Below are 15,389 nucleotides of genomic sequence, written 5' to 3'. Positions count from 1 at the left end.
TCTGCTCGATGATGTTGCTGGTGGCAACATGGCTCTCATTATATAGTGCTGGGCAGGAGTGTTGGAGTCACGAGCCAGGTGGAGAGCAGATAACCCTTGTCTCCGACCAACTAGCCACAAGCTTGACGTGGTGGCTGGAAGAGTGCTGGCGCAGGATGAAGGCATCATGGCTGCTGCCAGGATAGCGGGATTTCACATTGAAGATTCGCTGTCTGTGGTCACACACCAACTACACATTAAGTGAGTGGTAGCCTTTGCGGTTACAGAAGATTTCAGGATTGTTATGCGGTGCCCGTAAAGCCACGTGGGTGCAGTCAATGGCACCCTGCACCATGGGGAAGCCCGCTATCCTGGCAAAGCCACATGCACGTTTGTCCTGCTTCTCTTAACAGCATTTTAACTTAACTTGAATCTTAACTTGTAGTTTCTTTCACAGTGTTAGGCAGTGGTAAACAAGCTGTCTGCTAGTGGCAGTTGCACAGTTAATTAGGTGGCTAGCTGGAACTGGTTACCTGGTAATCACTTTCAGCAGGTGCTGACTCAAGTCTCTGAAATTTCTGCTAGTATAAATACAGGAGGCTTTTGCTAATGAACGGAGTAAGTAGCACGGAGTCCAGTTTGATGGAGAACTGCTTCTGCAGAGTACTAAACTCAGAATTTGGTGAGTGAGGGAATTCGGTGCATTGAGGGAAGTGGTGCTGTTCTGGTATTTTAATAAATAAGGAGCGATCTGAGAGGGAGCGTGAGACAGCAATACCTGAGAGCTGAGGTCTAGAGACATTAATTATAATTAGTTTAAACAAGATACTAATTAGCTTCTGAAAGAGGAAATAGGCATTTTTTAGATCATGAATGGGCAGCTGATACCTGTTACTTGCAATTCCTCCGCCATGTGGGAACATCAAGACACTTCATGTGTCTTGGGGGACCATGTGTGCAGGAAGTGTTTCCAGCTGTTTGAGCTCGAGCTCAGGGTTTCTGAGCTTGAGGGGCAGCTGGAGTCACTGCGGAGCATCAGGGAGGCTGAGAGTTTCCTGGACCGTACGTTCCAGGAGGTGGCCACCCCACAGGCAGAGAGTTCAGGATAGTAAATGTGTGGTGGGAAGTACAGGAGTCTTCAGAGTGTGTGTCACTCTCAAACCGATATACAGCCTTGGAGACTGCTGGGAGTGATGACACCTTAAAGGAGTGCAGTCCAGACCATGGCACCAATGGGCAAGGGACTGCACAGGGGGAAACAGCAAAGTGTAGAAATGCAGTCGTTATAGAAGATTCCATAGTTATGGGGAGAGGCAGGTGTTTCTGTAAATGTCACTAAGTTCCGCATGGCGTGTTGCCTCCCTGGTGCCAGGGTAGAAGACATCACGGAGAGGGTGCAGAATATTCTGCAGGGGGAAGGAAGTAAGCCAGAAGTTGTGGTATACGTCGGTACCAATGACATAGAGAGGGCAGGTATTGAGGTCCTACAGTCAGATTTTCAGGAGCTAGGGAGGAAGTTAAAAAGTAGGATCTCAAAGGTAGTAATCTCTGGATTACTCCCAGTGCCACGCACCAGCGAGAGTAGAAATAGAAAGATAGGGAGGATCAATGCACAGTTTAAGGCAAGGTGCAGGATGGAGGGCTTCAGATTCTTGGGGCATTGGGACCAGTTCTGGGGCAGGAGGCTCCTATTCAAAAGGGACGGGTTGCACCTCAACAGGACTGGGACCAATGTCCTCGCCTAGAGGTTCACTAGTGTGGTTGGGGAAGGTTTAAACTAAATTAGCAGGGGGTGGGCACCAGCATATAGAAGTAGAAAAGAGGAATAAGGTGCATAAAGGAGGGAGAGTGTTGGATAGTACTAGAGAAGGATGTAGTACCATATTAGATAGGAGCAGACTAAGAAGGACTACGAGGAATACAAAGACAGGTTTGGAATGCATGTATGTAAACGCACAAAGTGTGGTGAATAAGGTTGGTGAGCTACAAGCACAATTATCCGTGTGGAAATATGATGTGGTGGCAAAAACAGAAACGTGGCTTAAAAATGGTGAGGACTGCGTGCTTAATATTCACAGATACAAGGGGCACGAATTTCCAAGCCCCGTGGAGACGGGTTTGGAGGCGGGAGTGGTGGGAAAATTGCAGAATCGGGGGGCATGAACCCATCCCGCCCCTAACCCGTCTCCGTGCCAATGTCCCAGGAGGTGGGTATCCGACCTGTGCTGGGAGCTGCCTCCCCGAGGCGGGAAGGGGATTAGTGCCAATTAACTGCCTGTTAACAGGTAGTTAACAGGCAGTTTTTTGCTTAATCCCTATTTTTAGCCCTGAAGTGTGGGCTTCCCAACGGCTCCGAACCACGCCACATTAGCGAGGTGGACCGCCAGTCTGCAAGGGTTGGAGGGGTCGAGATGTCCGTTGTGCAGGTGAGTGATGGGTGCATGTGTGCCGAGGTAAGTGTGTGAGGTAAGTGTAAAGTGTTTTAATAAGTTTTACTTACCTTTACTTTCTCCTGCAGGCTTCCTTCCTTCAGGTCTCGGGAGTCCCTCATCTCACCAGCACAGAAAGCAGAATGGCCACTGAAATGTCAAAATCTGCAGCATTCTGCTTTCTGGTCTGGAGAGATCTCTGAGTCTGAGTAGAAGGACTCAAGTTAGAAGACAGATTGTCAGTGTTTGACAGCTTCACAGAGCTGTCAAACACTGATTTTTCATCTGTCAAAAGCTCTTGACAGATGAAATGTCAATCACTGACGTCGCCAGTAACCAGGTATCCCTTAATTGGCCTGCTGAGCCCGCTGGGCGGACTTAACAAGGTCAATCAAGGGAAAATAGTGTGGGTTGGCCACAAGTCAATGGAGGCGGGACGACAACCCAAAAAGTGGGAGTCCCGCCTCCATCACGTCCCCATTGACAAAATCCAGCCCAAGGTGTTCAGAAAAAATAGGGAAGAAAAAAAGGGCGGTGGGGTGACAGTACTGATTAGGGAAGACATTGTAGTGTTGGAAAGAGAGGATGTCCTTGAGGGGCAAGGACACAATCCATTTGGTTAGAGTTGAGAAGCAAAAAGGGTATGATCACGCTATTGGGGGTATTCTACAGGCCTCCAAATAGTGAGAGATAGAGGAGCAAATCTGCAGGGAAATCACAGAGATCTGCAAGAACTATAGAGTGGTGATATTGGGGGACTTTGATTACCCAAATATCGATTGGGATAATGTTAGAGTAAAGGGAAAGGAGGGGGAGGAATTTCTGAAATGTGTACAGGAGAACTTCCTTGACCAGTATGTTCTCGGCCCAACTAGGAAGGACGCATTGTTGGATCTGGTGCTGGGGAATGAGGTGGGCCAAGTGTCTGTGGGAGAACACTTGGGTAAGAGTGATCATCGTATCATAAGGTTTAGATTAGTAATGGAACAATCTAAAGTAGAACTTCTAAATTGGAAGAGGGCTAACTTCAATGGCATAAGAGGGGATCTAACCAGGGTAAAATGGAACCAAAGATTGACAGGAAAAACTGTAACAGAACAATGATTGATTTTTAAGGAAGAGATGTTTCAGGTACAGACTAGGTACATTCCAACAGAGGGAAAGGTAGGGGAACCAAAGCCAGGGCTCCTTGGATGACGAGGGAGATAGAGAATATGATGAAACAAAAAAAGAGGGTGTATGATGCATGTCAGGTGAATTCTTCAAGTGAGAACCAGAAAATTGATAGACAGGCTGTACTGGAAAGGCTGGATATGCTTAGATCGGATAAGTCGCTTGGTCGGGATGGCTTGCATCCCAGGTTGTTAGGGGAAGTGGGGGGTGGAGATCGTGGAAGGGCTTGCCATAATCTTCCAATCTTCCCTAGATATGGGGGAGGTGCCAGAGGATTGGAAGGTGGCAAATGTGACACCCTTGTTGAAGAAAGGGTGTACGGACAATCCTAGTAACTACAGGCCAGTCAGTTTAACATCAGTGGTGGGTAAGGTTTTAGAAACAATAATCAGGGAAAAAATTAACAGGCACTTGGAGAGGTTTAAGTTAATTAAGGCGAGCCAGCACGGATTTGTAAAAGGCAGATTGTGTTTGATTAATCTAATTGAATTTTTTTATGAAGTAACAGAGAAGGTTGATGAAGGGAATGCAGTGGATGTTGTCTGTATGGATTTTAAGAAAGTGTTTGACAAAGCACCACACAAAAGGCTGGTTAACAAAATTGGGGTTCATGGAATAGGAGGGTCAGTGTCAGCTTGGATAAGAAATTGGGTTAAAGACTGAAAACAGCGAGTCATGGTAAATGGTTGTTTTTCAGACTGGAGGATGGTAGACAGTGATGTTCCCCAAGGGTCAGTGCTGGGGCCACTGCTTTTTTTGATATATATAAATGACTTGGATATTGGAATACAGAGTAGAATTTCAAAATTTGCTGATGATCCCAAACTTGGAGGTGTGGCAAACAGTGAGGATGATACCAATCGATTGCAACAGGACATAGATAGGCTGGAGAATGGGCAGACAAGTGGCAGATGGAATTTAATACAGAGAAGTGTGAGGTGATGCATTTTGGCAGAAGGGATAGGGAGAGGCAATATAGGCTTAATGGCACAGTTCTACAGAGTGTGCAGGGACAGAGGGACCTTGGGGGTTCATGTGCATAGATCTTTGAAGGTGGCCAGACATATTGAAAGAGTAGTTAGCAAAGCATATGGGATCTTGGGCTACATAAATAGAGGTATTGAGTACAAAAGCAGGGAAGTTATGCTGATCCTTTATAAAGCTCTGGTTAGGCCACAACTAGAGTATTGCATCCAATTCTGGTCACCACACTTTAGGAAGGATGTGAGGATGTGAAGGTCCTTGAGAGGGTGCAGAGGAGATTTACCAGAATGGTTCCAGGGATGAGGGATTTTAGCTATAAGGTTAGGTTGGAGAAGCTGGGGTTGTTCTCCTTGGCGCAAAGGAGGTTGAGGGGAGATTTGATAGAGATGTACAAGATTATGACGGGTTTGGATAAGGTAGACAGAGAAAGGCTGTTCCCATTAGCTGACAGGACAAGGGGCACAGATTTAAGGTTTTGGGCAAGATACAGGGGGGACGTGAGGAAGAACTTTTTTATGCAGCGAGTGGTAATGACCTGGAACTCGCTGCTGACGAGGGTGGTGGAAGCGGAGACGATCAATGATTTCAAAAGGAAATTGGAGGGAAATAAACTTGCAGGGCTACGGGGATAGAGCGGGGGATTGGGACTGACTGGATTGCTCTGCAGAGAGCCGGCACGGACTCGATGGGCCGAATGGCCTCCTTTTCTGCCGTAATGACTCAATGACTTTATGACTCTGGTGATGGGGAAGGAAATGTAGTCCCTTCTCCTACTGTAGAGAGCCTCTATGACCTCCCGGATGCAGCGATGAACGGCGAACTGCGAGATGTTAGCTATATCTCCTGTTGCAGACTGCAAGGATCCACTAGCAAAGAAATTGAGGGCGACGGTGCCCTTGACTGCCACTGAAAGAACCGTGGTCGCCCTGATCTGAGGCTCGAGGTCTGGTTGCAGAAGGTGGCAGAGTTCTGTGACCACCTCCTTGCCGAAGCGGAGCCTTCTGATACACTGCTGCTCATTTAATTGGACATACGAACATACGAATTAGGAGCAGGAGTAGGCCACTCGGCCCTTCGAGCCTGCTCCGCCATTCAATAAGATCATGGCTGATCTGATTACTCCACATTCCTGCCTACCCCCAACTTTTCACCCCCTTGCTAACCAAGAATCTATCTACCTCTGCCTTAAAAATATTCAAAGACTCTACTTCCACCGCCCTCTGAGGGAGAGAGTTCCAAAGACTCACAACCCTCTGAGAAAAAATTTCTCCTCATCTCTGTCCTAAATGGGCGACCCCTTATTTTTAAACAGTGACCCCTAGTTCTAGATTCTCCCACAAAAGGAAACATCCTCTCTACATCCACCTTGTCCAGAACCATCAGAATCTTATATGTTTCAATCAAGTCACCTCTTACTCTTCTAAACTCCAGCAGATACAAGCCTAACTTGTCCAACCTTTCCTCATAAGACAACCCGCCCATTCCAGGTATTAGTCCAGTAAACCTTCTCTGAACTGCTTCCAACGCATTTACATCCTTAAATAAGGAGACCAATACTGTACACAGTACTCCAGATGTGGTCTCACCAATGCCCTGTATAACTGAAGCATAACCTCCCTACTTTTGCATTCAATTCCCCTCGCAATAAACGATAACATTCTATTAGCTTTCCTAATTACTTGCTGTACCTGCATAGTAACCTTTTGCGATTCATGCACTAGGACACCCAGATCCCTCTGCATCTCAGAGCTCTGCAATCTCTCACCATTTAGATAATATACTTTTTTATTCTTCCTGCCAAAATGGACAACTTCACATTTTCCCACATTATACTCCATTCGCCAGATCTTTGCCCACTCACTTAACCTATCTATATCCCTTTGTAGCCTCCTTATGTCCTCTTCACAATTTACTTTCCTACCTATCTTTGTGTCATCAGCAAATTAAGCAACCATACCTTCGGTCCCTTCATCCAAGGCATTTATATAAATTGTAAAAATTTGAGGCCCCAGCACTGATCCCTGTGGCACACCACTCGTTACATCTTGCCAATCAGAAAATGACCCATTTATGCCTACTCTCTGTTTCCTGTTAGCTAGCCAGGTAGGAGAAGTGCTCTTGGAATACCCTCGGAGGGTAAGGCTTCCTGTTGAGAGCCCTTATGGCCCTTCTCCCTCTGGCCAATTTTTCTTGCTGCCTCCGCTCCCTCCGCCATGGATCCTGGAGGGCGAGGTCAACTGCCAGTACAGCCCTCATTAATGTAACCAAGTGTATTACTTTGATATGTTGTGAGAATAAATGTAACTAATTGTTAGTAGCCACAACACTCCTGATACTAAACAACCTTTAAATGACTGAATTAAACTCTTGCACAATCGCAAACTGACAAGGAAGCAGTGCAACTGCACTAACCTGACAGCTGCAACTGATCCCTTTAAATAGTGCCCCTGGAGCCACCATCCACCTGCTTCACGCCTCCTCTTCCTGTCGTTGTCAGGGCGAGGCGCTAAGGCAGGGGGGTGATAATCAATTTGGCAGATCGGGTGCTGAGTGAGCGTTGCATGCTCACTGATGTCACGATCTGCCTGGCTCTAAAGCCTCAGGCGCTAACTGTTAGCAGCGGCGCTAAGGGGCGACTGGATTTGGCGTGCGCTGCTGGATTTGCCTCACCCCGGCGCTACTTCATTAATGCCCCGTTAGCGCCCCACAAGGTGCTAACGGGAGGCACTAAACAACTATTTTAAACGTTTGATACCTGGTCTGTGGTTGGTTAACTGATCTCAGCCAGGATGATGTTGAAGGTGATGCAGTTAGCTTCAGCATTCCTTGGCCTAGGGGGTAAAAAGAAAATCAATCACGACTTCTGCTTTTGACCATTTTCCAGCTGCATCTTGATTAATTTTGTTTGTTTTGTTTTAAGGAAGGCATACCTCTTCATCTCAAAATATTTTCATAAAAAGTAGCTCATTTATCCTCTCTTTTATGCCTTTGCTAAGATTTGATATAGCATGCGCAAAAATTCAATAATTAAAAATTCCATTGGTTCCTTATTCCCATTGCTCTAGGGTGGCCTACGGTTAGATTTACTTCTAATACTTTGAGCTAAAGCAGATCCCATTTCCCTGGGGTGTTGAAAAACAGCAGTCTAAAGAAGAGTGAAAGTGCTTCCTGTATTGTTCCCCCCCCCCCACCCCCACTGATACTGAGATTAATTATGAACATTTTAAATTGTATAATTACTGGAATAAGATCGAACACTACAACGCTGATTTTACAAGACCACACTGCTGGCAAAGAACCTCAGTGGTGGGCAGTGTGTATCGGACATTTGGGGGCACGCTGCCCATGATGTTGCCACCAACAATCGGTATATGCTGTTGGGTGGCAGTGCATATATGTGCCCTTGTGAGTAATCCCATGTTTAACCTTAACTGGACTTGTCAGATATTGTAGATCCTTATGATGAAACCAGTGACTCAGGTAAGAGGGTATAAATGTGCTTTTACATTTTACTAATGCATGTTAAGTTTCAAAGCAAAACAAGTACCCTACGTTAGATCACATTCCCTGTAAGTAGATTTCCCTGCATAAATATATTTAACAAAACAATTTATTGTAATAGTAGTTGATGTCCCTTAGTATTGTTCATGGGCTGTCTGGTAGAGCACGGTTATAATGTTTCGCTGCTAACCTAGACTGTCCCTTTAAGATTCTGCTCAGGCACTCCCTTTGAAGTAATATAACTAAGTACAAGAATTAATTAAAGGTCAGTTGTTGTTGGAATTTTTTTGAGATAGGCAGCTGCTTGGTGGTTCTTATTGGCCCAGAACTTGGTGTCGGGGGCTTGCCGCGCGTGCAAGCCCCCGATCTGCACTCACCCTGCGCGCTGACATCTGAAGCCCGGGCCTGCTTGCATTTCCTGTCACAGGCCCGGTTCAGATGTCAGCGCGCAGTACTTACCTGATCCAGCGGCGTAGTTAGTGCAATGTGCCGGCTGGGATCAGGTGAGCACTGTACAACCAATCAGGGGAGGGGAAGATTCATTCATGAGTTTGAGAGTAAGAACTGTCAAACTCATGGAAACTACGGGGGCCCAAAACACTATTTAAACTTTAAATAAAAATTTAAAAAACATCCCAATCATTAAATTAAGTATAAATAAGTTTAAAAAAATCATTTAAACAATAATTTATTTTTTTGAAAAAAATAAATTTTTAATGAAAAGGGTCTAAAACTAAACTTACCTTATCGTAGATTCTTTAAAATAATAAACCTGTGGGGAAAAAAAATTCTAAATTACACTAAAACACCACTTACCTGTAAAAATAAATACTTGCGTGTGCTTTTTACAAGCGTAAAGACCGGAGGCCTTTAGACATGCGCAAATCCCCCAAAACAGAGGAAATCCAAGACGCACGCTCTGCCCCCTACAGCGCACGCGCTAGCCTCTTCACCTCTTGGGTTAGAGGAGAGGAAATGCCGGTTTTCAGCGCATGCGCTGTGCATGCTGAAAACCGGCATTTCCTCCGGCCAGACGCGTGAGTACCCCTTCCGTACTCACGCGTTTGGGGAGGAATTACTGCCCCATTATCTCAACAACTTCTCAAGGTTTTCTGCAGATGTAATAAAACAGAAAATGTTGGAAATACTCAGCAGGTCAGGCAAGTATCTATGGAAAGAGAAACAAACATTTAGGTTGATGGCTTTTCATCAGAACTGGAAAAAAGTTAGAGATGTAGCAGGTTTTAAGCAAGTACAGAGGCAGGGAAAGGGGGGGAGAGGGAGGAAAGAACAAAAGGGAAGGTCTATGATAGGGTGGAGGGCAGGAGAGATGAAATGAAAAAACGAATGATGGTGCAAGGCAAAAGGGGCTGGTAATGGGATAAGTAAAGAAACAAAAGATGGGTCTAGAGGAGCTGTAAATGGCAATAGCAGAATCGTTACCAACAGCTACTGTCCAAAAAAATGGGAGCGGTGGGTTTGATCTGAAATTGTTCAAATATTAAGCCTGGAAGGCTGTAAAGTGCCTAATTGAAAGTTGAGGTGCTATTCCTTGAGCTTCCGTTGAGCTTCATTAGAACAGTGTAGAAGGCCGAGGACAGAGTGGGAATGGGGTGGAAAATTAAAAAGACAGCCGACAGGAAGCTCCGGGTCATTCTTGTGGACTGAACGGAGATATTCTGCAAAGTGATCACCCAATCTGCGTTTGGTCTCCCTAATGTAATGGAGACCCCATCGCGAGCAGCGAATATAGTATACTAAATTGAAAGAAGTACAAGTAAATTGCTGTTTCACCTGGAAATGTTCTGAAGAATGATCATTGATTTGTAGGTATTCGGGTTCACCAATTGTAGGTGTTGGACGAATGCCTATCAAATAATCGAGGTCGACTCCAGGAGAACAATCAAAGGTTTTAATGCAGGAACAGAGGAATTCAAACAGGTTGCTGAGCTCGTTACAGGAGAGCCATAAAATAGGTCTTCACCAGACGGAGACGCCACGAGGACTGAGTAGTCAGTCCCGGGGATTGCGTCATGACATCATCGCGTTTTCCCGCGCTTGGGGAGGTTACGTGATGTGCGGCATGACGTCATCGCGTTTGCCTGCGCTTGGGATGGTCACATGATGTGCGACGTGACGTCATCGCGTTCGCCCGCGCTCCCAAAGGGGGAAAGCCCCGCACCAGCAAACCGCATATATCGTTACGTTAAAGGGAATTATGTACGGTAAGTAAGGGACACTCGGTGGTACCTGTTGTGTATGTACCTTTAAGAGAATAACTGGTCTCAGGCTGCAGTACCGGCAGTGACCACCCCTGTATAAAAGGCGCTAGAGAGCCTCCGTTGGTTAGATTCGTTTATGCCTTCCACCAGTAAAGATCTCTTTGTTTCTCTCCTGCTAGTCCGTGTCTCAATCATTCACGGACTTAACAGTACCGCTACATGCGCCCCCCCAGAATTCGCTTTAACGGACGTCAAATGGTGAAGTGGTCTGACGAGCCTGTCCGAACGACTCCTGTAGTCTCGAGACGGAGACTGCTGGGTGGCTGGCGGTCTGGCGGGCGGTCGTACTGGGGTTGGCGTAACGACGATGGGTGGCTGGTGGTCAGACGGACGATCATACCAGGTGTGCCGTAACGACGATGGGTGGCTGATGGTCGGGCGGGTGGTCGTGCTGTCTCAACGTGGCAGGCGAGGTCGAAATATGTGGTCCGGTAGATGGGGTCTTGAGCGGATCCCGTTGTGTGTAAGGGTGAATAAAACGTATTCAGCCCTGTGAAGGACCGTGGAAGTGTGTGACCTCTGTAGCCCGTGGTTCGAAGCGGGTGCCAGGGCGAAACAGCTGGCCGCGTCATAGTGACTGGCAGGTTGGGCAGACGCGGACCATGGCTCTGTTATTGTTGGGAAAAGGTCCCCAGTCTGACGAAATCTGCAGGAACGTCGAACGGGCGATCCAGGAGGAAAGAAATGTGGGTTGTGGCAGGTCGGTGAACTCGCCGACAGGCGAGCGAACTCTTCGGCAGTCGGGAACGCACGGAACGGTGCGTGCCGTCGTGCTACTACGGTAACACAGAAGAGAGTGAACCGTTGCGGCGTTGATCAGCGAACTCTTCGGCAGTCGGGAACGTAGACGAGAGTGACCCGATGCTGCGTTGATCAGTGATCGGTGATGACAGCAATTTTCGCATGGCAGATCGCGGCCACGGGATGCCCGTTGGACCCGTCTTCGATGGTCGCAGCGTCAGTAGATGTTTGCTTTTGTTGAGGGGAAAACTGTAGAGAGGGCGGCAACGCTTCTAGTTGTTGATTTCGGTAGGGGGAAAACTGCCGGGAGGGCGGCAATGCTTCTGGTTGTTGTTGATTTAGGGGGAAAAACTGCCGGGAGGGCGGCAACGCTTCTAGTTGTTGTTGATTTAGGGGAAAAACTGCCGGGAGGGCGGCAACGCTTCGCCTTCACGCCGAAAAGCGTGGCAGAAAAGACAGACCAGCAGGCTGACAGGCTGGTGCGGTGTCAACGGGGGATGGGTCCTCGTGGTTTGCGAGGGATGGGACCTCGTGGTTTGCGAGGGATGGGGCTTCGTGGTTTGCGAGGGATGGGTCCTCGTGGGTTGCGAGGGGCGAGTCCTCATGGGTTGTGAGGGGCGAGTCCTCGTGGGTTGCGAGGGGTGGTTTGCGAGGACTGAGTCCTCGTGGCCTCTCCGCCAGGGTGCGCTCCGATCCTGTGAGCCCGAAAACGTGCTGCACCCGCGCTGTGAGGGTGTTATACTTGCTGTTCCGCCGTGGGGTTGTCGAAGAGGCTGACGCTCCGAAATTAGGTAGAGCTGTCGAAAACGGAGACCGTATCCAGGTACGTGGTCTGCGCCGTATCGATGTTGCACAGGGCGAACAGAGCTCCTACCAGAATAAAGCACGAGGGCGATTGTTGCTCCCAGTGTTGCGGTAGCTGAGCGAAACGGCTGTAGCTTCCATGCGTGCTTCTTTCGTGAAAAACGTTCACGAAAAATCGGGGTCCGGCTGCGCTGCTTTCGTGAAAAATGTTCACGAAAAACGGGGTCACCAATGTAGGTATTGATGAGCTCCCATCATTGGTCACCAATTGTAGATATTCGGGTTCACCAATTGTAGGTGTTGGACGAATGCCTATCAAATAATCGAGGTCGACTCCAGGAGAACAATCAAAAAGGTTTTTAATGCAGGAACAGAGGAATTCAAACAGGTTGCTGAGTTCGCTACAGGAGAGCCATAAAATAGGTCTTCACCAGACGGAGACGCCACGAGGACTGAGTAGTCAGTCCCGGGGATTGCGTCATGACGTCATCGCGTTTTCCCGCGCTTGGGGCGGTCATGTGATGTGCGGCGTGACGTCATCGCGTTTGCCCGCGCTTGGGACGGTCACGTGATGTGCGACGTGACGTCATTGCGTTAACCCGCGTCATCGCGTTCGCCCGCGCTCCCAAAGGGGGAAAGCCCCGCACCGGCAAACCGCATATATCGTTACGTTAAAGGGAATTATGTAAGGTAAGTAAGGGACACTCGGTGGTACCGCTACAGATTCAAATTAAAGTCTGATTTGTTTCATCCTACATGGGCAGTTGTTTAATCTTAGGTTCAAAAAAAGCGACAGTCAGGTAACTAGAACAGTCTGCCTTATATCAGTCGCAGCTACGTTTCTAAGAGACATATTACAGGATAAAATTAGTACTCGCCTAGAAAGTCAGGTGTTAATTAAGGACAGCTGAAAATGGAGTAGTTGATTGGTAGTTTTTAGTCAGTTCAGACTGAATCAGAGGGCTCGATTTGGCCAGGCCCGAGGAGGCGGGATTGGAGATGTGTGAGGTGTTAAAATCGCAAAAAATGGCGGGCGGGCCCGATCCCGCCTCCAAGCAATTTTCCCACATGCTTGTTTTCTGACCCTGTTTCCATCCCGCCCCCAAGAGGCGGGATAGGCCCTTAACAACCACTTAATTGCCTCTATAATCCCATTTTTAGAGGCCTTTCTGATTTTACCACTTTTCCCACGTCCTGCACGTCGCCTCTGGAACACGCCAGTGAATACTGGCGGCCTCACAAATGGACTGCTTACTAACAGCTGCAGGTCCACCATTAAAAAGGAGTTTTCAGCAATCATCATTTGCAGGTGGCAGAACTTTGTTGTCTCAGGTCTGGGGGAACTTTTAGCAGGCATACCCATTGTTGTGGAAGTTTGGAGCTTGACACCCATCTCCAGTGTGACCTCCTGGGAAACCCCTCTCACCATCTTGACTGAGCGCTTCCTCAACTGAGGCATATACCAGAAGCATGGGAACCATTTATTTCCTTTCCTCCGGGACATCAGATTCAGACGAAGACCAGCTGTGGCAGCAGCAGAACCATGAACAACAGCACCACCAACAGCAGGAGCAACAACAGGAGTGCCAAGTTGCTGCTCACCCACCTGAAGCTGCAAAGGCCAGAAGGCGCCAACGCACGACCACATTGCTGCCCGGGATGCAAGGGACACACTCATGTTGGCCAGATTTGCTTAGCCTGCACAATCAAACACTTTTGCCTCGCACCTTCTTATCAGACCATCAACAATGGCCAAGAACCTGCAGATTCGTTTCACTCTGACCACCATACTGACAATTGCAAGTCGCCCTAAGCCCTCAATGTGGAAGTCCCATTAGTGAAGTGACACACGCCACAACTTCAACAGTTTGCCATCAGAATTTTTTATGACGACAAGCAACTGATGGCATTTCAAAAATAAACACATTACACCAAAATGACTACCCTCGTGACTACTTATGCATTATCTTCCTCTTACGCATGCTCCTACGTGGTGCTTCCCCTGTGGCTTCAGCAGATGTGGAGGCCCCTTGCTCACTTTCTTGCTGCTCCTGTCTCGACACCTTTGGCGGGCGTCCTCTGAGGTTCCAAGCCTGTGAGGGCTCGGCAACAGTCTGCTGCTCCTGCGGCTGTGTAGGGGTTGAGACGCCGATCTCAGTTGGGTGGGGACTCTGGTGTGGCTCTGACCAAGGGCTCTGCAGTGGCATGGTCGTGTGAGCGCTTGGAGAGGCGCCCCCACTTCCTTGTTGTATGCCACCAACATCCCTCTCATGGGTCAGCCCCACTTCAGAGCTAGCAAGTGGCTGGACAGCACCTTGCTGCAGTTCAGGGGGGCCATGAGGACCCATTTCTGCACTGGAAGTCCTACTCCAGAGGACTTGCATGAAGGTCTGGTTTGTTTGCTCGATAGCTGACCATTGCTCCTCGAGATGTCAGTCTATTCTGAACAATTACCATATTTTCATTACCCTGGTGACTTAGCTCCTCCATGGACGTAGCCATCCTTTCCTCTACGGTAGCCAGCCTTACCATGGAGGTAGCCATCCTTTCCATGGTGATGCGTTCATGTGCCAACGCCTCCACAAAGGCTCTGCTCATGTTAGCGATGGACTCCTCCATTCGCTCCACACTCGCAGCAACCCTGGAGACAAAACCTGCCAGAGACTCCTGCACCTGTTCCTGGAGTTCCAGCACCGCTCTCCTTCTGGATGGACCCAGAGGCACAGGGTCGACATGCAGCTGAGCGGAGCTGGGAGCATCCTGCGCCCTCCAATGAGGACTCTCCACTGCTGTCCCTGTCTCCACCATCTGCTGATGCTCACTTGTGAGCTGTGATACACCAGGTGACAACTCTACTCTATGTCCAGAAGGTCCCACTGAGGTGTGTGTCTGCGCTGGTGATGTGTGCGCTTAATTCTGCTGATGCAACGCCCTCAGAGGTTGCAACTTCCTCTGAGGAGTCTGGAAGCTCAGACTCTTCCTCCTTGACAGTGGGGACGGGGGCTCTCAATGGTCCTGTGGGGGAGTAAAGGAAAGAGTTAGAGATGTGAGGTCAAGGTTACATGCACATTGAATAGTGCAGATGATCATAATGAATCTGATGCTCTAACAGATTGACTTATCAGTGACTCATGTAATGTCAATGAGAGAGATGCCAAACTATTGTCACCAGCTTGTCCGTTTCCCCCACTTGGGAATCCTCCTCGATCCCAGGAATTTCCAGGGCCGCCGCCTCCGTGGTGGTGAGCTGGGCTACTGAGGGTAGCCCTCCTCCTGTCCTCACTCTTTCCCTCTTATTGTGGGCTCTCTTTTCCTGCAATGAGGGACAAAAGTGGAGTTTGAGTGACAATAAAGGAGTGAGTGTAGAGATTCCATAGCATAGATGCTTAAAAGGAGACAAAGGGCCCTCCCTGTGTGCTGTAAGTTGTCATTGCATCACAGTGATAGAGAGTGTGAGGGCTGCATGGTCGAATAGTTAAGTGAATGTGACCATAGA

General features: G+C 48.2%; 1 protein-coding gene across 2 annotated transcripts in view; it reads left to right on the top strand.

The window, feature by feature from the left end:
• The window catches only part of cfap46 (cilia and flagella associated protein 46), a 575,305-nt gene that overhangs the window by 478,416 nt on the left and 81,500 nt on the right, over positions 1 to 15,389 (top strand). For both annotated transcript variants that reach the window (XM_085994743.1, XM_085994742.1), the window contains one exon: positions 8,010 to 8,045. In XM_085994743.1, coding sequence (XP_085850869.1) covers positions 8,010 to 8,045 — 36 coding nt within the window. The remainder of the gene's footprint in view (positions 1 to 8,009; positions 8,046 to 15,389) is intronic.

The sequence above is a fragment of the Somniosus microcephalus genome, chromosome 8 (genome assembly GCF_052327205.1).
Source record: "Somniosus microcephalus isolate GS21.2 chromosome 8, FLI_Smic_1.0, whole genome shotgun sequence".
NCBI classification, from domain to species: Eukaryota; Metazoa; Chordata; class Chondrichthyes; order Squaliformes; family Somniosidae; genus Somniosus; species Somniosus microcephalus.
This window is presented reverse-complemented; position numbering and strand designations above follow the sequence as displayed.